General features: G+C 46.2%; 1 protein-coding gene across 2 annotated transcripts; it reads left to right on the forward strand.

The window, feature by feature from the left end:
• The first annotated feature begins 651 nt into the window (after positions 1-651).
• Positions 652-21,444, forward strand: hipk3a (homeodomain interacting protein kinase 3a). 2 transcript variants are annotated; one of them, XM_037451622.2, is made up of 18 exons: positions 652-1,014; positions 4,721-5,691; positions 5,859-6,050; positions 6,184-6,365; positions 10,317-10,440; positions 12,028-12,147; positions 12,396-12,482; positions 12,743-12,927; positions 13,004-13,172; positions 13,411-13,534; positions 13,742-13,836; positions 13,964-14,118; positions 14,444-14,578; positions 14,660-15,007; positions 15,172-15,333; positions 15,432-15,703; positions 17,008-17,138; positions 17,653-21,444. In XM_037451622.2, the coding sequence occupies exons 1-18, from the start codon at positions 999-1,001 to the stop codon at positions 18,160-18,162; spliced, it is 3,978 nt and encodes a 1,325-aa protein (XP_037307519.2). In that variant the 5' UTR covers positions 652-998; the 3' UTR covers positions 18,163-21,444. The 2 variants fall into 2 exon arrangements, with proteins under 2 accessions (XP_037307519.2, XP_037307520.2); XM_037451623.2 differs by having other exon boundaries at positions 13,967-14,118.
• Positions 21,445-22,050: the final 606 nt, after the last annotated feature.

The raw sequence follows: 22,050 nt of genomic DNA on the forward strand, positions 1-22,050 counted from the left end.
ACTCCACACATCATTGACTAAAGGCCTTGCCTGCATTTGACTCATTCTGTAGCCTCTTACGTGGCAAGTCCCAGACACAGGATGCAGATCTGATGCCAGTGCCTGGTTCAAGGGGCCATGGAAGGACTACTTCTGGCTGCGGATTGGCTCCATATCGACGCTTCACCTAGCAATCTACATACTCTGCTTCCCAACCTCCTATCGCGTGTGGTAAACAAAACCACACAAATGAACCAGACACACAATCCCTGCACTTGTTTAAAAACTGTACAACCCGGCAGCAGGTCACGTTTGTGCAGGTTTGTGTTAGTTAAAAGTTAAGCGCCACACAACACAACATTAGTTGAAAAGACAGGAGCTCCTTCTATTGATATTATGTCTTCAATGATCAAGTGACTAAACCCCGCTCTGAAGTAAACCAGTTGGAATGTGGGCAGATTTTGAGAAAATAAAAAATAAAGACAGCTCGTCGGATGATTCAATGAACACAACGTGTGTGACATGTGTTACTTATCTAATTGGAGAAAAACAACATGGAAGTCAAGTTGTCACACTGACATTTATGGACTTTCTCCCCCTCCTCTCTCTCTCTCTCTCTGTCGCTCTCTCGCTCGCTCTACCCCCAACATTCCACACATGCGGAGAGGCAACAAGCTACCGAACGAGCAGCAACAGCCTGCGGCTATCTCCGTCGGGGTGGGGGGGGAGTGCATTAACGGTGCAAAAGTTTCGAAACACGGGTTCTTGGTGCCGAATAGAGACAAGAGCGACGCTGAGTGAATCCTGAGACGGCTGCCGGGACCATGACTGACAGCTGCCGTTCGTAGCAGCGAGATATTTGCGTTATTTGACGCTTCAAATGTGCGGAAAGTCGCCCGCACTCACGTCGTCGCTGAACAAGATGGACGCAGCGGCAGCAACGCCGTCGTTGCAGAATCTGACCGCGGGGCCGTTCCCCGTCGCTAGCCTGTCCCCCGAAGCTCGGAGTGCTGCGATTAATGGCTACCACTGAAGGTATGACACTTTGTTAGAGCAAACCGGTTGAAAAATAGGGTTTCAGGGTCACGGTTACGTGTGTGTTTTAGTTTATTATTTGAACGTTGGAAGTAACGTTACTTCGCCTGTTGCTAGCGTGTTGGCTAACTGGTAAGCTAGCCAACTTGACTTAACGTTAACGTTAGTTCCCTCAGATAAGTGTTAGCAGCGGGAGCTAATTAGTCCAACGACGTAAGTTTTCCGGGGCCATGTTAAGAGCATTCACGTGTGTTTTGATATCGAATAACTTGGTGACGTGGATAGAATGTATCTAGGAAGGGGAATAACTATACTAACACTGGTCCTACAGTAAGTTTACATTAGCCAGGGAATTAATTAAAGCGCCCTTTGAGATCGTTAATGTCCGTTCCGCCTGGTGTAACACAAACATGATCTAACATTAGCTGCCTGTCACTCTAACAACAAAAGTTTCAACAGGTGTCTAGGCTCATGTGGGCCCTTCCCCCAAACAAATACACACACACACACACACACACACCCCCCCTCTTCCCTTGTGTCAACTGTCTGATTGATAAGTAGCAAATGACGTTTTTTAGCTGGCTCTCATCTAACAACTGAAAATACCAGCTTGCACACGGCTCTCCATTTCAGGCTTGGTCTCATGTCCCTGCGGGATATCAGGCTACCTGTGCTTGGCAGTGAGAGGCCAGCTCCATGACCTGCCAGCAGCCTCTCCCTCAATGACTGGGCATGGCCTCTTGTTGAGCACACACAGGGTGAAACATTTGCCCCGAGCCTGTCCAATACTGGGACATTTGTCAGTTTTTATCAGCGAGTTATAACTATATATATATATATATATATATATATATATATATATGGTTGGTGACCAAGTGAAGAAAGTGTTTTTCTATCACACGGGCAGTGATCTCCAATCTGCTTGCTGTCTTTTATGTGGCGATTTAGTTGTGGAAGGAGTTCTGACTATAATATTTCATTTCATTCATACAGGTAAACGTATCTCCTTAACCTCAGCCCTTACTGGTCGTGAGAAACCAATTGTGCTGCATCGTCGTGTTGATGCCGAGGCACACCCCTGAGCCTGTCTGAGCCTGTGTTTGACAGCCTCTTTGGTTATTTCTTTGGAAGGCAAAAAACGGCGCGCTGGAGACTAGTCAGCTACTTAAGTGCGTTTGTGCAACACGTGTGAGGAAGCCTTGAGACTTGAGTCACCTGAGTCCGCGTGTGAGCCCGGTTGAGCACAATCGGTCTCTGTTTGGAAATAATCAGGAAGTGTGGCTGACAGGCTCTGCCTCTGCCTGTTCTCACGGTGTCATGACTTGCTGCGAGGGGAGGAGTGTCCCTGAAAGAAGCTTAAACTATTGTTTTGAGTGACCACACGGTTTGCATTGATGAAAGTTCAATATATATATGAGACACCATATATTTCATACTCTCCATCAGCTAAATGACAGAAAATGTGTTTTTCAGGAGCATACTTGCAGTTTGTTAGCAGTAGAAAATATGCATGTGGTTAAGATCTGTAGTTTGGTCTACAATTCATTGTCCATGCTTTTTTAAATTTTCTTCTGCCTCTTATGTCTTAACTATTAGAAGTTGAGAAGCAATACTACTTCTTTAAAATATTTCAGGAGCAACCCAGACACAACATTTATATTACCCAATCCGTGGAGTTGGTTCTTTTCAGTGCTCATGTGTAAAATATCTCTAAGTTTAAACCGTAGCGCTGATTGACGAGGGCAGGGCTTTCTTTGGGGTTCTCCCTTGTGTGAAACTGACCGTCCGGTGTGGCATGTGGGGACAAGCCAGAGATACAACGGCCCTCCCATCTCCAATTACAGTAGGCCTGTTCCTCTTTTAAGTACGTATGACGTGAAGGGATGGATATGTATTGGCTTTGGCAGCTTTCATGACAACATTTTACAGACCTCAATACTTCTCAGAAGGACGGTGATAACGATAATACCCCAATTGATCTCATTCTTGTATTTGTGTGAGTTGGAATTTTTGAACTTAAGATATGGGTTCGCTGTTACGCAAGCAAAGTTTAAGTTTTTTCCTCCGGTCATCACTGACATCTTGATGTGGTTGAAGCAGAGTTTATGGAAACAAATATTGTAACTAATGGTGTGCACTCGAATACCGGCCGAATACATATATGTGATTAGGGCTGCAACTAACGATTAATTTAATAATCGATTAATCAGTCTTTTTTTTTTTTTTTTTTTCAATTCATCGATGAATCTGATTTAAAAAAAACAGCATTAAAAAGCTTTAATTTCCAACCCTTTATTCTAAAACAGAACTGAAAGTATAGGTTGCTCCTTGAACATATTCATTTATAAAAAACGAATACAAATCAGAAAATTTAACAGGATTCGTTTTAAAGTCTGAATTTGTTCTCTACACTACACTCACAGACACACAAACTTTCACACTCAGACACATTCCGATATACACCACCACGTTCACTTGAAGCTTATTCATTAAAGTATTGTAGTGCAAGTAAATGTATGTAACCAAATGCTAGGTGGATTCAGGTATATTGGGACATTTGTTGTAGGAGTTTGCTTCCTGTTTGATGCTGACTACACGCCCCTGTGTGATGTCACCTACGTTATGTCATGTGGCTTTAGTAATGTTTCCTAAGCAATGTATTAGCACACCATTTACTTTACCATAGCCTTTTCAAGGCAGAAGTGAAATGCTTTTTCCTTATGCTGTCCCAAATTACCTACATTTTTAGATTAATTTAATATGGCAATTGTAAATAAATGCATTTGAGGCTTCTTAGTTAGCCGCGCTGGTTTAATGGATCACCTTGTGTCTCCCTTTACAGGCACAATATCAACTACCGTACAACCCAGGGTATATGCGCAAGCGCACTAAACTGCCGTATATGACAGCATTAAAAAGTAACACATGAAAATAATTTAATTTGCAAACACTAACCGACATGGACAAAGCACCAAATATATATACAAGACCACAGATTGGAAAATGAATGGTTCAAAAGGGCGAGTAAATAAAAACATGTTTTTAGTCTTGCTAACAGCTTTACTGCTTAATCAGCTGGATGATGAGTAAGCAGCAGCAAGGCTGCTGGCGGCACCATACGTTCCTCATGTCAAAACGGGACAACGTGGTGCTCCCGTGCCATGTTACGTTGACATTTTTTAGTTTATTCAATGTGAAATGCTTGCACAACTTGACTCGAATAGACATCTTTGTCTGCGCCATGTGACTCACAACAATTGTCGGCGCTGCTGGCTGCTCTTTCCTCTACGTTGGCTTGGCTCTTATTTTTACTTCGCCGCAACTCTTGAGTGATGTAATGATCACGCGACACAATGAATCAGTAATGAAATTCGTTGCAATTTTACGATATCGATTTTTTTTTCAATTTCCTCGATTTGTTGTTGCAACCCTATATGTGATAACACGTATGCGTGTGAACCACCTGTCACTGTCTGTGGTACAGACAATAACACCACTGCTGTTTTTTACTCTCATGAGACTATTTTGAGTGTTGATGGATTGTCTAGAATGTTATCAAAGCCTATCCCCGATCAATAGTTGTTTAAGGATAGGCCTAACAAAACAGACAGAGATTTGCTGTGTGTTCGGTGGGAACCCAGAAATGAAAGCTTGCTTGGTTTATCGTTGGCTAAAAGATGCATGTTTAATTTCTCCGTTTCTCTAGGTATGGCCTCACAAATCTTGGTCTACCCAGCTCACCTGCACTCAGCTCCAAGAAGTGCCTTAGGAACCAGCAGACAAAAAGAAGAAGCTTGCGGCGGGCACGACAGAGCATTTCAGCACCGGCCAACAGCCAAGACCTACGTGATCGGCGTCAACTACGGTATCGCCTACCCGAACAACGTGATCCCGTCTTTAGCCGCTCCCAATCCAGGTCCACAGCGGGGGCTAGAGAGGGTGGAGCACGCATTGCAGGGCGCGGTAGTACGAAGAGAGGAGTGCGGGGAGATCCAGAGTGGAGGCCCACAGGAAGTGAGGCTTCACAGTGACAACAGTGGAACGCCTTCGGGGGGACACTTGCCCCACGGGCTACTGAGGCAGGCCTGCATCCAGGTGGAGGAGGAAAAAGGGGAGAGCGGAAACAGAGGAGAGGAAGCAAGAGGGGGATACGTCAGCCTTCTAGGATCAGGTGCCCTCCAGAGATGTGAGGAGAAGCCAGGCGACGGTGGCGAGCGTCCGCAGCAGAACAGCCGCTTAGGAACCATGCAGATAGTGGAGGAGGTATCTGCTCTACCGTCACTTCCTCCCCCTGTGGCCATGTTGCACGCCAGCGCAGGGAACCACGCAGAGACCATCCGAGTCGGCTGCGGAGGGGAGCTGTCCATTCAGCACGGCCGGGCCGAGGCAGCGACCAGCATGGGAGCCGGTGCCGAGGGAACCGAAATCCGGTCCAGCGGCAGCGCCCTTACCGCAGCGGCCGCCACGCTGACCAGGACCGGATCGCTAGACGGCGACTATCAACTCGTCCAGCACGAGGTTCTGTGCTCGCTGAAGAACAGCTACGAGGTTTTGGAGTTCCTGGGCCGTGGAACCTTTGGACAGGTGGTGAAATGCTGGAAGAGGGGCACGAGTGAAGTAGTGGCTGTCAAGATACTGAAGAATCACCCGTCGTATGCACGCCAGGGGCAGATAGAGGTGAGCGTCTGCAAGGCGTTGTTGTGCAGTGAAGCGTGGAATTCTGAGTTCGAGAAGCACTGCTTATAGTGCCTTTTTTATGTGTCTAATCTATGAACGTGTTAATGTTAAAATGTCTTATTGACTGAACTGAACTTGTTCCGTTTCCCAACTTGTGTCTTCCCAAGGTGGAGATCTTGGCCTGTTTGAGCAGCGAAAATGCAGACGAGCACAACGTGGTGCGCGCCTTAGAGTGCTTTCAGCACCGGAGTCACACCTGCCTGGTGTTTGAGATGCTGGAGCAGAACCTTTACGACTTCCTAAAACAGAACAAGTTCAGTCCGCTGCCGCTCAAAATCATCCGGCCCATCCTGCAGCAGGTAAAGTTAGGGTGCACAGGCAGCGCACGCATGCATAGATACATCAGGCAAACGCAGGTGCTTGCAGAAGGCTACATTTGGAAGTGTTGGAGCGTGCCAAAGGTGCGTTTTTCATTCACGCTACTCTTTGCAGGTTGCCACAGCCTTAAAGAAGCTCAAGTCTCTGGGTTTGATCCACGCCGACCTGAAGCCAGAGAACATCATGCTGGTGGACCCCTCCAGGCAGCCCTACAGAGTCAAGGTGATCGACTTTGGCTCGGCCAGCCATGTCTCCAAGGCCGTCTGCTCCACTTACCTGCAGTCCAGATACTACAGGTATGGACATATGACTTTTTCTCACCTTGATTTTCCGTTTATCCTGCTGCCTCACTTTTTCCTGCACATTTTTCTGGACAGCCTGCAGTTGTGTGCAGCCAATCGGCGCCTCCGGGCGTCGAGCCCCAAGTTTTGTTGGGGACTCGCTAGCTTGTGGAACATTGTTTCAGGCGACGTGTTATATTGTATCCACATTTGTTTTTCCAGGACAAAGTACTTCCTTTTTTATTAGACACGAGATGAGCTATTTCATTCACCCCCGCTCCTGCCAGCAAGTTCCAGCAAGCAGGCCCCATCTAGTTGGTTAAGCTGTTGCCAACGTTGTGCAATTCATGACAAATACTTGAGATGCTGTTGTGTTTCTGCAGCTGAGGCACTCCACACACCCATCAGTACACTCCCCCAGTGTGGATTGTTTAGCCCTGTGAAGAGACACAGACGAGCGAGTTCTTTTGAAACTGCACCAGAATCCCACCGTCAACCCCAGGTGCCTATTTTTTGGCAAAATAACCCCCCCCCCCCTCTGCACTCTTCGAGACGAGGAGAGTGGAGCTATAGTTATATAACATTACCACGGCTGTCAACATGGTTAAGTGGAGTAGAGCGAGAGTTTGCGTGCTCATGTGCCCACAGAGCCGTTAAAGTAAGCTGGAGGTCGCCAAGGACACCAAAGGTTCAGGAAAATTGTGGGATGTGAAAACGTACATTTAGATCCAAGGCAAAAAGACATTCTGGGTGTGCCCCTGTGTGTGTTTTCGCATCTATGCAAAAGCTGGGTGACTATGGAGGTTGACATGCTGCTTGATAACTACGCGTGGGATTTCTTTTTTAAATGAATGAAGTCAACTTTTGTAACTTCCACAAAGCAACGTGGACCTGAAGCTTGTGCAGTCCAACACCTGGATGTGTTTTTCTGCGGCCACCAACAGTTTCAATCTATTATTGTGATTCCTTTTAGCTTTGCATGGGATCTTTTTTTTTTTTTTTTCACCCAAATAATAAAGTGCCATTGGGTGGAAGGTTTATTCCCGGAGTAGAGACACAGTAACGGTTTGGTTTATTATGGGAGACCTCTGTCTACTCTCTATTTTTGCTTCTGCTTTCTTGTGTTTATATATGGAAGTCGGTTTTGCCATGACGGCAGCTGGCTGTCTACGCATTTGTAGTTTACTTTGGTAGGACGTGGTTTGCTGCGTATCGTGCCCCCTCCCTCCGTTGTCTATATACGATTATGTGATTTGACTCGCAGAGAGCAGAGTGTGTCACTTTATTTGTACGTGGAGGTTATCAGGAGAGTGGTTAGCAGGACACAGTGCCTCCTCGTCCCCAGGGTTAGGGTTGCATAACGGCTGTCCTGTACTGTTGCCACGGTGAGCCTGTAAAGAAATGCTGGCCCCACCGCAGAGGGTAGACGCCGGTTTGTTTTGTTTTGTTAAACAGCGTTGGGGCATTCCCTGCCATAGGTAGTAGTGTTGGCAGTAGTGTGAATTTTGTTTAAGGATGCAAAGAAAACCCTGAAGGGGCGTAAAATTGAGGTCGTCGTAAGACTCTCATAAAGGCACAATAAGTAATATGTATCTTTAATGGGCGGAACGGGGCCCGGAATTCCCGAGTTTTTAATATTTGATGTTTGATATCTGATTTGTCTACCAAGATGTGCGCCATGTAAATGAGCCGCTTCATCTGCTAATTTAGCATATTGGGTTTTGATTTGAATTAGCATGTAACAAGCGTTGTCTTGATTTGGAATAATAATAAAGGTTGTGATTATTTTTCACTCGGATGACTCAATGAATTCTGTTTCAGTCAACAAGTAGTGGAGTCGTGCTTTCATTTATTTCCTTCATCAGTATTTGCCCACTGCATGTTTAATAAAGTCGTTCTGGTTACCTGTCGTTGTCTTCTGTGTATTTACATTTATACATTCATTGCACAATGCATACTGACATTTTCTTTCTAATGACACCGTATTTTATTTTCTTAATCTACCTTTCTATTGTTCCTGAATGGACATGGTCAGTCCACAGCAATGTAAACGGAATCTTCCTGCAATAGTGCACCCTGGGTGCTTTTTATTTTTTTATTCACCTGGGTGCCGAGTCACCGGGCGAACACTTTGCGATAGAGACACGTTAAAGGTGGTTTGATTCCTGCGAGTGGATTGCTACAGATGGAAGTCTCATGCCCCCCGACGCCTGTCACACTCTGATGTGTTGTTGCCATGGCTCCATGACGCAGAACGGCCTCGGTGGGGTGACTGTGCTCTCCTGCGGGGGCCTGTGACGTAAAGAAAAAAAACTCCCACAATGAAAACAGAGCACCGGGGGAGTGTGAATAATTCAGCTGAGCAGATCAGGTGGAGAGAAGGTCGGCTATTTGGGCGCCGTTCTATCTACGTGGGACCTGCTTCATTGCTGTTCAGGCATGGCTTTTTAGGGAGGAGTTAGTCTGAATATCAGTTTCACTTCAATGTTTCAAAAGAAGAAGAAGAGTGGTTTTAAACAGTACTGTTTTAGGGAAGTGAAATTGTGTGTGGATCTCTGTTTATGTCGATGAGCAATATGGGAGCCGTGCATATCGCGTGGTCACACATAGGTAGTTCGTGAATAATGTACAAGCAGTGGCTGTTTGTAGCGTATTCATGCTGCAACCCCCCCCCCCCCTCCCTTCCACCTCTTTCTCGAGTTTAAAGGTCTAGTCTAGGTCTAGTCTGAATGCTTATTTTATTTTTATTTTTTTCCGGGGGGTCAAGTTGCTAAAAGTAAGTCCTCCTGTTGCACGGCTTGTTCCTGTCTGTTTTATCTGGTCCATCAATTGCTAGGCAACACCAGTTACCCGAACCTCCCCATCTCTGTTTCCCCTCAAGTCCCCTTCATCAAATGTGTTTTTAGTCAGTTGACTTATTTCGCCTCCAATTCTCTTTTTAGCTTGCTTCTTATTCTTCTGTCTTTGCTCTTTAAAAAAGTGTGAATTCCTATTACCAGTGCATTATTTAGCACATTTAGTCTAACTTTGGCATTTGAAGTCTTCTTTTGTCTTTGCTTGAGTCTCCTCTTTGTGTCCAAACAACATTTTCTGCTGCGGGCCCAACGTCTATGCCTCCCATAATCCGCCTCTGTGTATTATATGACCTGGGAGCACCACAGTCACTTCGTCACTCCCCGCTTTGCGACACAGTTGCATAACTAGGCTTGTGCCTCTTGAAGGAGCAACAGGAAGTGGCACAGTGTCACTTCCTGTTGCAGGCCAACATGCACAACATGAAAGACGCACACACAAACGCACATAGAACGTTGAGGGATGGCCTCCGTTATCACCATGTAATAGAGTTACACCATGTTCTTGCGTCTAGCAATTGCTTGGCAACAGACGCTCCCCCCTCCCCCTTGCGGCCGTCACAGCAGTGGTTGCTATTCGGAGCGCTGTTGCTCGGCATCTCTGTCCAGCCTAATGGCCCATTGTTTTTCATACGCCGCCTCACACCACTGCTGCAAGATTACTGGTCCCATTAGAGTTGCGTAAGTGGCAAAGTCCGCTCATTGGGAGGAATTTAGCCCTTTAGTTTGCAGCACGTTGTATAGGTGTAACGTTCAATTTGTAACAGCCTAAAACCTGTTGTCCAACGCTGTGTGCTTTGCTTTGTATTGATTTTAAAGTAGACTTGGCTCTGTTTGTTTGAGATGAAGTGTAATTGAAGAAGCTGAATGGGCTCATGTAACACTTGAAACCTACCAGAAGAAAATGAGATTAGATCTATTTAAAGAAAAGGGCAAATCTGGAACCTCAATAGTTTCAAAGTAATTCCATGAGGCCCCGTCTGCCTGAAGAATCCTCCAAATTTGAACAGTAGCTTTAAAAAAAAAAAAAAAGTTTGGAATATATATATTTTTGTAGTTTTATTTAAGTTATTGTCCCTCAATAACTTATCGTGCCTCTCTTTTGTCTCTGCAGGGCTCCGGAGATCATTTTGGGCCTGCCGTTCAGCGAAGCCATAGACATGTGGTCCCTGGGCTGTGTGATAGCCGAGCTCTTCTTGGGCTGGCCCCTTTACCCTGGAGCACTAGAATACGACCAGGTAACATTCTTCCCTCACACGAACGCACGTGGGGATCCCTACTTGCCGTCCTATGAGCCCCATATCACCCATAGAAAACGAGTCAGGAGTTAACAGAATACTTATTCTAATGTGTAGAATTCTTCGGCCTCAGCTTAGCCGCTAGCCAAAACTCAAAAGTAAATTCATTATGTAGTTAAATGTGTATTTGTTGCTTTCTCTCGCTCGCTGTGTGAGTCCAACAAATCCAGCATGAAATCCACCTAGCACTTAATCTAAGCCGAGCAGATCAAGAAAGTGTTCTTGGCAACATGCAACAATCTTCCCAGAGGGTTGCGAGGTCGCAGCAACACGACTCAGACTTTTAAAGCGGCAGAAGGAGAGGGAGCATGGGAAAAGGCTTGCGCTGTATTCACACCCCAGCCCAGTATTACCCCGTGTTTTGAGAACAGGCAGCTCGGTGACAACAATACGAGTTAATAAACTAATGGCATGTTTTGTCTTTTGAGATGTTTCCTTTTTGTTGAGGTTAATTTGTGCCTCCAGCAGTTTAGAATGACTTGAGTCGAAGACAGTGGCTTATAGAGGGCTCTGTTAAACCACTGGACCATGCCAGAACACACACACACACACACACACACTCGTGTGTGCATATTTAGCCCCCCAAAAAGTATGCTGTGCCATGCCAAGGTTCACTACAGTTCCACTCCACACAGCAAAATGTATTTATAAGCATAAGCTTGATGGTAGACATGCGCACCCACACTGTGGCGAGTGTTCAGCGCAGCATCAGCAGGTTCTGGCCGTTCGGTGTGTTTGTTCTGGGCCGTAGATTCAGGCGCCCACACACAGGCTTTAAAACGTACTCAGACGGTCATGGAATTTCTGGCGTGTCCCGTTTTAATTTTATTTGAAAAATCGGGTTAATCATCAGTCAAGACATTATGCTTTAGCTGAAATGCTTTTGATCATTTTAATCAACATTAATAGAGAACAGAGTGAATTCTTTAGAAACATCTGCACACATGAAGTCATTCATGGGTAAATGTTTATTTTTGTTTTAAATAGTAAATCTTCCTGTAATTGCAAAAACAGACCAACATATCAGAAAGACTTCTTCAAGTCAGTGAGGCAAGCCGTCTTGTTCACCGCAGGACGTGGAGGTTTCCATTGACCCATGGTCAAGAATTCCGCATCATTCACGGGCATCATACTTTTATATTTAACCGGTTAACTGTGCTCCACAGATTACTCTGTGTGGGAAACACTGTAATGATAGCTTGCCGTTTAGCTAGCTATCCATCTACCTTCCATTTATATTTATTTAGTCCTAATGTCCCGTTTGTTATTAAAGCCTGGAGGTTTCCGCCCCGATGGACACAAGCAGTTACTTGCGTGCACACACAGGTGAGCACGCGCCCACCAGTGGACACAGAGCGTCCATCCATGTCAGCTTGGCACCGCCGTAAAAGTTAAAGTAGAGGGCCGTTAACGAGTCCTATTGGATGCTGAGTGTGGCGCTCACACCATGGAGACATCGTCTCTTCCTCTCTCTCTCTTTTTAAATCTTCTGCTTCCTCTGTGTTCCTGTCCCCTCTCTCCACTCAGATCCGGTACATCTCCCAGACTCAGGGCGTGCCGGCCGAGCAGCTGCTCAACAAGGGCACAAAGACCTCTCGCTTCTTCTGCAAAGAGTCCAACTCTCCCTATGCCTCCTGGAGACTAAAAGTAAATGCACACACACACACATACACACAGGTTAGCTCGTGAGGATGTTGCTTGAAAATAGACATATTTGCTACGGAGCACATTCTACGCCCCTCATGTTTATCCGGTTTGAACCCAGCTGCCTAACAAATATATTTTATGTAGTACTTACATACTGACATTTTCCTTAACATAAATAAAGACAAATCTGTTGGTTGCTCTTTAAATACGGCACCTACAGTACAAAATTAACGTTCTTCATCCCCCAGACAACAGAGGAGCACGAGAAGGAGACGGGCCTGAAATCTAAAGAGGCCAGAAAGTACATCTTCAGCTGCCTGGACGACATCGCACACGTGAGTCCGACCGCACCCAAACAACTTTAATCCTATTCCATTCCACTGAAAAACTTTTTCCCTTTCACTTATTTAGAAATGATCAGCATTTAATAGTTGGCCATGAATCTTACTTACACACTAAACAGCTAAACCGTGTGTGAATGGGGGAACGATGACAGTGGACAAAGCACTTCAAGTACCAACCATTGTACATTTACGATGGCGGGTTGTCTGTTGCCCTGCTCGGTTTCTCACCCCCCTTTGCGTGCGCCTGCCAGGTGAACGTGGTGCTGAGCCCCGACGGCAGCGCCATGCAGGCGGAAAAGTCGGACAGGAGAGAGTTTGTGTCCCTGCTGAGGAGCATGCTGCTGATCAACGCTGAGGACCGGACCGTTCCTGCCAGCGTACTCAGCCACCCCTTCCTCACCATGACCCACCTGCTAGACTACCCACACAGCCACCAGTAAGGCCGCCCCAAGGTTCTCGATTGCTCGCTCGTGTTTCTCCGGCCTTGTTTGACCTCCTCTCGTTCTCTCCAGCGTGCAGTCGGCGTTCCGCATCATGGACATGTGCCACAGTCGGCCCGCCAACACAGTGTTTGACGCTCTTAATGAGAACACCATTCACTTCTCAAGCCCCCCTATGGCCCCCCCCGCCGCCTCCTCTGGCCTCCCTTTAGGCTACGGCAGCATACCAGTCCGCACTCAGGTGAGGCACTCAACGATTACATGTTGTATAGCAATCTTATCAGGACAAATAACACAAATACATCCACTGGAAATGTTTCTGTGACCTCGTGTGGCAGACGGTGCTATGACATATCCACCCAGAGTTTTCGCTCATCTGCTTTCTTTATCCACACTTGTTTTTGCCCCTCTCTTCATTTTTGATAAATCGAACTATTCTTCTTACCATTCACTGTCTTCTTTACTCTTTTCTAACGCAGGCTATAAACCAGTCGGGTCCCTCTATGTTGCATCCTGAGATGGCTCTAGCAGCTGGAAACAGTCAGTTTGGTTGCACTGACGCCTTCCCACCTGGCCTTCTTCTTTGTCCTCCCCCCATGCAAGGTATGCACACTGCCAACTGCTGGCAGTAATGAATGAACAGTTATTCCAATTTATTCTATTTTACAGATTATATTTAAATTTAGTTTTAAGTCATGAAAAGGATTTAAGACATTACTCTATTTACTGAAATAAAGTAATACAATTTGTTTTTTAATTTTTTGAGCTGCATGAATGTCATGTTTTTTTTCTCCTTTCTTTTTTAAAAAGGTAATCTTAACCAACCAGCAGCGTATTCTGTCCCCATGGTAACTCAGGCTCCTCCCATGCAGCCCTTGCCAGTGAGACCTGGAGTCATTGCTCAGGTGAGACGCAGACCTGAACCGGGTGTATCCTGTGTATTCTAGGGGACCCCTGACCCCCTACATCAGGCATGGTAATGGGGTGTTGATTCAGATCACAGGTGATCATATTACATTGTGCCCCCTGTAGCAGGCCTGGTCAAGCCGGGGGCAGCAGTTCCTCGTCCCAGCAGCCTGGCAACAGATGGCTCAAGTGGGTCCTCCTCCCTCTCACCCCCCTCCACAACCCCCGTCCTCCCTAACCAACGATATCGCAGCCGGCCCACAAAGAGTCAACGACTGGGGGTGAGTCATCCGGATGCTCAGTTTTCAGTCTGTGTAGTTCAGTCATTTTTTGTGCTGTGTTCAGTTGCTTTTTTTTTTTTTTTTTGTGGCATGATTTTTTTAACGCAGTGTAAACTCCAAACATCTTAACACAGCAGTTGTGTTGATCTCCAAATGTGCCCCACAACAACTTCACCTGAAGCTTTGGTTGTAATATTTTTGGGGAAAAATCTGTATTTTAATTGTTTTGCTTTCTTCTGAGAATATAGCGTGTAATCCATTCATGTTACTCTTTGTCTATTCTTTTGAGATATATAAATAGAAATTGTGTCCCTCCCTTCTCTAGCAACCACTACACATCAGTCATGCACCAGCCTCTACTGACCAATCATATGCCTGCGCATCAGCCGATCAACATCGGCATAGCTCATGTTGTTTGGCCCCAGCCGGCCAATAAAAGGAACAGACACGGCTACAACAGGTGAGCTTCTGCTCCTGAAGTGAAGTTGAACCAATCTGCTGTTGCATCCGTTATGTAATGCATCTACTCCTTCGTTGAAAGGAACCTGTCAACCCACAGCAGCATCCACGCTCCGCCCAAGATGGCCAACACGGTTGGACAGGCGGTGGCACGTAGGGAGCAGCCTCGGAGGGAGGAGCCCGCAGCCGGAATCGGGCTGCCGGGAGTTCCTAACCGGGATGCGGAGGTAAACCATGTGCAACAGGAAGCGAGCTGCTTCAAAGAGGCGCCGCCAAAGGCCAACGACCAGCTGGACCCGTCCGGTGGGCAGCAGCGTGAAGTGGCGGTCCTGATGGGCGACACGCCGAGCCCCACCACCAGTGTGATCAGCATCCGCAGTGAACTGACCGACGAAGAGGACGACGACCCCCCGAGGTGCCGTCTTAGTGGGTGAGTAAACTGTCTTGATCAAGACCATTTATTTTCAGTTCCCACCTGAGCCTCTGAAACAAGGAGATCACATGACATTGGAGCATCATTATTACATTGTCTTGTTTTATTTACATTAACCTCGTGAGCCGAAAAGAATGCTGACGTGACTTGATCTTGCGTAGGTGCAAAGAGGAGTGTGTGTGCGAGGCCTGCAGACACACCAGTGTGTCCATGGAGAGAGTGTGTTCCCTCAGTAGCCCCGACAGCAGCCTCAGCACCAGCTCCTTCGCCTCCAACTCGCTCCAGTCCAGCCCCTCCCTCTCGCCGTGCAAGAGACCAAACAGGTAAGTTTCCCGTGCCAGTGTTTTCCTGATGAAGAAATGCACATAAAACTACAACACTGAGCTTGTTGTCCCCCTGTCATTTCCTCTACTACTTTCAGCATGTCAGAGGACGACGGCCACGAGAGCGGCTGCGACACCGTGGAAGGCTCCCCCGGGTCTGCCGTGTCAACCTCGCCACGCGGCCACAGCCCCTACCGTTACCTTGACAGCAACCGCAACAACCGCCCGACCCTAGCTGCCATGGTGGCTCCGCCGCCCTGCCATGCAGCGCGGGGCTGCAGCCCTCGTGGCGCCAGGACCATGGTGGTGCCCCCGATGAGAATGCAGAACAACAATGGTCACGGGACAGCAGAGTGTTTCCAGAGGACAGGTGTGTGAAACAGATCTTTCAGTTTGTATGTTTATGTGACTCAGTAGTTCTTGTGTGTTAATGCACTTGCAAAAATATTGTGATTGCTAACAACCTAGAAATGTTTATCCCGCCATCAATATTTCCCCATCCTGCCACGTTGTCATGCGCCTCTGTCACTTTTTGACTGTTTGCTTCTGCAGGTCACATGGAAGCAGTAGAGGCTTACCGCCCCCTAGTGGCTCATAGAGGCTGTAACAGGTGATCAAGGGAAACCTACAGAGAACGGGCCACCTCAAAGATGCATCCATAGCAGGCTACGCTAAAATTGCCCAACCGTTCTGTTTTATGGCTTTCCCCCATCAAATTAGTACCTTTCTTCAAGGACGTTTTTTGTGGAATAAATGTTTAGAGAGCTTATGTGTTTCGCTCCTCACATCATGCACATCCACAGGAAATAAATAAAATAGAAATTAGTGGATACTTATTCTTTAGGTTTCTTATCGGTTCCTCACGCCAAACATTTAACGTAAGTTTAAATATCTAAAATAGCAACCTCTGCAGTAATTCCTGCATCAGGGTCTGCAGAAGTTCTATAAAGTTAAAGAAGGGGGCAAAGGTGGATGCATCCGATGCGGTGTTGAGTCAGAGCCTACTTCCTCTGCTGGTTCTTCCCATGCAGTAAACGTTGACCCAAACGCTCTGAGCTGACATCAGCGTAACTTTTTTTTGTCCCTACAATGTTGTTCTCTAAACAACTTTTCATAAATGCAGTGCAAGAGTTTGACCAGAGTCTTTGCTTCTCAGGTGCGTTTTTTCTGAGTGCCAACAATCTGTTTATTTCCTTTTCCCCCCCAGCTTCATGGATTCTTTTGTTTCGGTTATGAGGCCGTCTTTCAAAGGGATATTGCCATCTGGTTAAATGGCCTCATATGGCAGAGATTGGCCATGCAATGTTATCATTTCTCCACACTGCTGACTCTTTGTGTTGGTTAGCGTTACTGTCCTGCGTTTAAATTAAAAACCTCTTCTGGAGAGGAACATGTGGACCATTGTGTTTGTCGGGTTTTAGCTTTTGTTGCATCAACCTCAATTGCGTAGCTCGAACGCAACTACAATTTTCTATAAAATGTCTCTGCTTTTACCCTGAAATGTCCTGAAAAAGACACCAACAACAACAGTATCTGAATCCATTTTCCCTGGCATGCACGCTTGCTTGTTGTTTGACGCCACTTTGGTCTTCTTTCATGGTGTTGGATGTGAAATAATGAATATGGTCTGTGTCGGACCTCCTTGACAGTCCTGTCACTCTGTCCCACTCCCAGAGTCCTGGTCCCGGTCCAAAGGGCGCTGCAGTCTCGTAGGACAACAGAGCAATCCCTCCTCCTTCCCCTTCCTGTCCCGGCAGCAGCAACAACAACAGCAGCAGCAGCCCCCCCCTATGGGCTTTGGACAGGTTGGTCCAGTTCTTCTCTCTTCCTAACCCATGAGGGATGAGGCAGGAAGTGAATCGTCCTTTTGAATATTACTAAACTTGTGTGATCAGAGCTGCGCTTTTTCCATTGGGAAATGTAGTTCAACACTTTTGGGTGGGGGGGGGGCCTTCTTATCTGCGTTTCCTGCCGACAGGGGCGAGAAAACCGATGCTACCCTCCTAGATATGGTACTAGGTGCAGGGGTCGGCTAGCAGGGGCGCATGGCTCTGTCCACGGGTCACAACAGACAACCTGCACCTCTAAAGCTCACTAAAAGACTCCATGAATCCTCCATGTGTTGTTTTTACACTTGATTGTAACGCAGCGAGCTTAAGGCTCACGCTTAGGGCTCAAGCTTCACGGACATACGCCACAGGGGGCATCAAACCTCTCATCCTATGCATGACAAGAAAACAGATCAAAAATGTCAAGGCTGCGTGGATCCCTGATTGTCAGATTGTCACGAAGCTCTCTCTCTCAATTTGTCTTTCTCAGGTGCAGCTGTACGGTTCCAACCACGGCGCCAAAGAGTGGAACGTCAACTATGGGTCTCTGCGCCCTCACGCGTACATCCCCCCCACGGTCCACACGCACAGCTTCACCCACCTGTCACACAGCAGCCCCACGCACACCTCGGCCCCGGCGCACGCCCTGCTGCAGTACCCCCCCGGCGCCACACTCGCCGCTCACCACCCACACCCCATCCTGCCCTCCCGCCCGCCTCCCCCTGCTCTCCTCCAGCACAGCTACGGCCTCTCCCATCCCCAGGGAGGCGCCATAGTGCACCAGGTCACCCTGGGCATCAGCGCCCACCACCACCACCACCACCCAGCTCCACCCCTGCACAGGCTCCTCCCATCCCCGTCTGTCCACCCGCACCACCAATCTGGCTACGGGCACCACCCCCCCTTCCAACACCCGTACATGGCCTCCCCGGTGGCATACACTGGCTTCCCCCTGAGCCCCACCAAGCCCAGCCACCACCCGCAGTTCTCCTACATCTGAGGAGCAGGACGGGCCCGCAGCGGTACCTTCTGGTGAGGAAGGCCAACTGCAAATGGACTGGTGCTGCGACCTGGGCGGGCAGAGCCGGCAGCAGACACTTAAGATGACGGACACGAGGGACAGTGAAATCCCCCCCCCCCCCCCCCCCCCCCCCCGGAAATAACCAGAGATTGTGAGAGAGTCAACAAAAGACATTTTATGTTTAATGGTCGGGTTTTTCGAGGACGGATCAATTGAGATTGAAAAAAAATCATGCTAGGACAAAGTGGCGTTTTGATTTTGAAAAGCTGAAGCTGTACGAGAGGGCGGATGACTTCACTGCAAAGAGGATGTTTTTATGTGGAGCATGTCCTTCAGAGGGCACCATCTAATTACAAGGCAGCGAGCTTGCTTGCCGTTGCGGTCCCCTTTTTATCGATGTTGCCTTGTAGCATTTGTGCTGATCTGATCTGTGTGTTAAGCCATCCTGGTGTGTATTAATCAGGATGGAACGCTGCCGTCGCCCTAGTGCCTTAAAAAATAAAAATCAGTCTGTGACGTTACGTCAGGACGTAATAGATTGTACATTTTAAACAAAACAAAAAAAGCGATGGGCTTGCAGCACTTAAGCCTCAGACTGTGGAGGCGACGGGTTCTTTAGATGAGTAACGCTTGCGGCTATGCTTTCACGTAGACTTCAGTTTGCTTTCTAACTTGGAGGACGGGCTTCAGCTAGAGGGTGCAGATCTACGGCTTCGACTGAATGAGCTTTTCATGTACATAAAAGAGTGATCTGATATTTTGGTAATCGATTTCTATTCACTATAGTACTTAAATTCATAACAGTATTCACTGTTTACTGTAACTGCAATACAATCTAGATGGCCTCTGGGTTGCCGTGTATTTTAAAATATGTCTTAGCATTTAGGCTAGACTTGCGTCAGCGTATTTTGGGGAGGCGCAGACGTAAACGCAATGTTTTCTTTTAAATGCTTCTCAGTGTTTGAGATAACCGTATCATTCGAGGTGTTGTCAGAAACTGAGTTTCAGTGTGGAAACGAACCTTCTTGTCCATGTATTGAAGTCACTTTTGATACATTCCTTCCGCGCGCGCGCGCGTGCGTGCGTGCGTGCGTGCGTGCGTGCGTGCGTGCGTGTGTGTGATTTCCAGTGGGTTTCAGTAGAGCTGCGCCTTTACCATCAGCTGGTATTTGTTTTGTTTTTCCTCAAATCGGCACCAAAGACAGTTCGTAATCATTTCTGAAACACGGTTGAGGCTATTTCTACTTGCACCTCTAGCGTACTGTTGCAGTTGGTGACATTGGAGAATATTGTGAGATCTATTTAATAAAATTAGAGGTTGAGGTTTTATTTTTCTGAGCTTTTGGCAAATTGTATTTGGAATGTATAGGTAATACGCTGCTATGTACTGATTATCTGCCACTTGGTAGCTGTGAATTTAGAGAAGAAAACTCATCCTAGCCTGCCTGTTATTCTTTTATATTGTAGTACCAGATACAATAGAAGTGTTTTTTTCTTATAGTATATTCAATGCTATTCTTATATGCTAGTGCCTCCGTATTTTGGCTGTGTTTTTTGAAGTGTAAACTGCTGTAATGGAAGTTATGAGTTTATTTTTTATTGCTTTCTGTGTATTTGTGTGTGTGTGTGCGTGTGTGTGTGTGTGTGGGTGGATTTAGCATAGGCTTCTGGATTCTCTAACTGGTGTCTCATGTTATTGCACAATTTGCAGCTCTTTGTACTGCACAACTAGTGCCTTTCTGCTAACAAGCGGCCAGCAGATGACATCCACTCGTGGGGAAACTAGTTCCTCAAGGGGATCAGCTCCTGTTCATGTCACCAAAACTCCAAAGTTGTTAAGTCTCACAAACAAACACTTTGTTTTTAAACAGAATCCTAAGAAAATACAAATCAGGGAAGGTATCTTGTTCTCATTGAAACCTTTGCATAGTTCTGGGGCTAAAAAACAAAGGAAATCAATCTGGCTGCCAACATACACAAATGTAAAGCTTTATTCTCACACAGTGAATGTGTTTGTTGGTTAATGAGTTACTTGTTGCGTTTGCGATGGCTACACAGCTGCTTCCTCTGGCACTCTTGTATGCAGCTATTACCACAGGTAGATACCATTGTGTTTCTGAAGGCTTAATGCCCCGGTGCCACTCAAAGGTTTAGCTCCAAAGCTCTCCTCTGCTACAATTTCGGACATGAAACTTGTGTTTATCAATGAGATCAAAAGCTCTCTGCTTCTGTGAAATGACAACAACAAAAAACGAAGCAATATGTCGTAATTGATGAAGAATTTGTCGTCTTCGAAAAAAAAAGGATCTTGTAAAACGACCAAAACAAGAGCGGTTTCTGGAGCTATTTATTTTTGTTCACTGTTGTACTCTTCTTAATGTATTACATTTTAATGGTTTTGCATTGTTGCTTAAGCAATGGGTGTGTGTTGTGAACTTGTCTGATGTGCTGCTGTTTTGTCGACACGCGTTGTTGTGCTTGCAGAACGCCTCCAATCACAACTGATTGCTGATGCATTTCATCTCGTTGTTTTGTTTTTATTTTCATTTTAACCATGTGGTGTGCAGCATTTCTGTAGTTCTCAGACGCCTGTGTTCTCTCGGCCCTGGCCCCACCCCCCCTCTTGCTTAAGGCTGATTATGATGGGTGGTTTCTTTGCCAGTTGCATTGTGCTCTCGGGTCTAAGTGTCTAGCAGCCAATAGAGCAGCCCGTTGGACCATTTTGAATACTTCCAAAACTTCACTTGGGTATTTTTGGGTAGATATGGTATTAATGCGAGGCTGAGGAAGAACGAAATCTCGACTCCTAAGGTTGATTTATTTTTGGTTCTTTTGTACCACAACAATCTAATTATGGGGGTGATAATTATTGTATTTTGACACCTATATGTAAACACAATTGCTAAATTAAAAACTGTTACTGTTCTAAGTATGCCTAGATCTGTCTGGCTTTATGATTTAAATTGGTTGATTTTTAATTCTGTATTCTTAAATGCTTCTTTAGTTTAACCTGTAGCAAACTGCACTGTGCAATATACAAAAAATGAGGACTGGGGAAAATGATTTGTTTGGATGTGATAATGTGTGTCTTATTAGTTGGTGGTCACCCCCCTCTTCTAGTTCTCAGTAAGTCTCAGTGTGACCAAGCCTTATTTACCATGTCACAAAAAGCGGGTTTCTTCTTGGTGACTCTTATTGGTGAGTGTCAAATTGATGGTGTACTATGTCAAGATTCACTTTGAATTAAAAAAAGAAATCTTATTCTTCAGTCCCTGCGGTCTTTTTATTTGAATACATCATCTCTGGGCTTTGTCTGCTGCTTTTTAATTAATGAGGGAACATGGAACAGCTTCCTCTGAACAGACACGGTTAGTCCGTTCTGCGTTTAGTTTAATTAGCTTTTAGCCAAACACGTGTTGCACTCCTACCGCTAGCTAGCTGCCCTTCCACAGTCACGGGAACACGCACGAATACATAATCTCTTGGTGTAGATCATGAGGTTTCTCTCCCAGCAGCTACAGAAACGAGGCCACCACATTGAGTCACTTTAGTGTGTGACTGCAATAAAGGTGACCTGTCAATGTGTGGACACTATGAAGTGGAAATTGTGTATGATAAGGTTAAACGGTAACACCTCAGCCATATAGGCTGCAGTGAGTGTTTGTAATAGGAAATACACAAATACATCGTAAGCCATCAGAAAGCAGTGAGTGTATTAGCAAAGCTTAGGTTGTAATTATTGACAACTCTACAGTAAAATAATTTAACTTAATATTTGCCACAACATCGTAATTCAAGGTGTTTTGAACGATATTTTAATATAAAAAAATCATTTAAACCTCGTTTTTTTTTTGGTAACAATAAACT

The sequence above is a fragment of the Pungitius pungitius genome, chromosome 6, assembly GCF_949316345.1.
Source record: "Pungitius pungitius chromosome 6, fPunPun2.1, whole genome shotgun sequence".
NCBI lineage: Eukaryota > Metazoa > Chordata > Actinopteri > Perciformes > Gasterosteidae > Pungitius > Pungitius pungitius.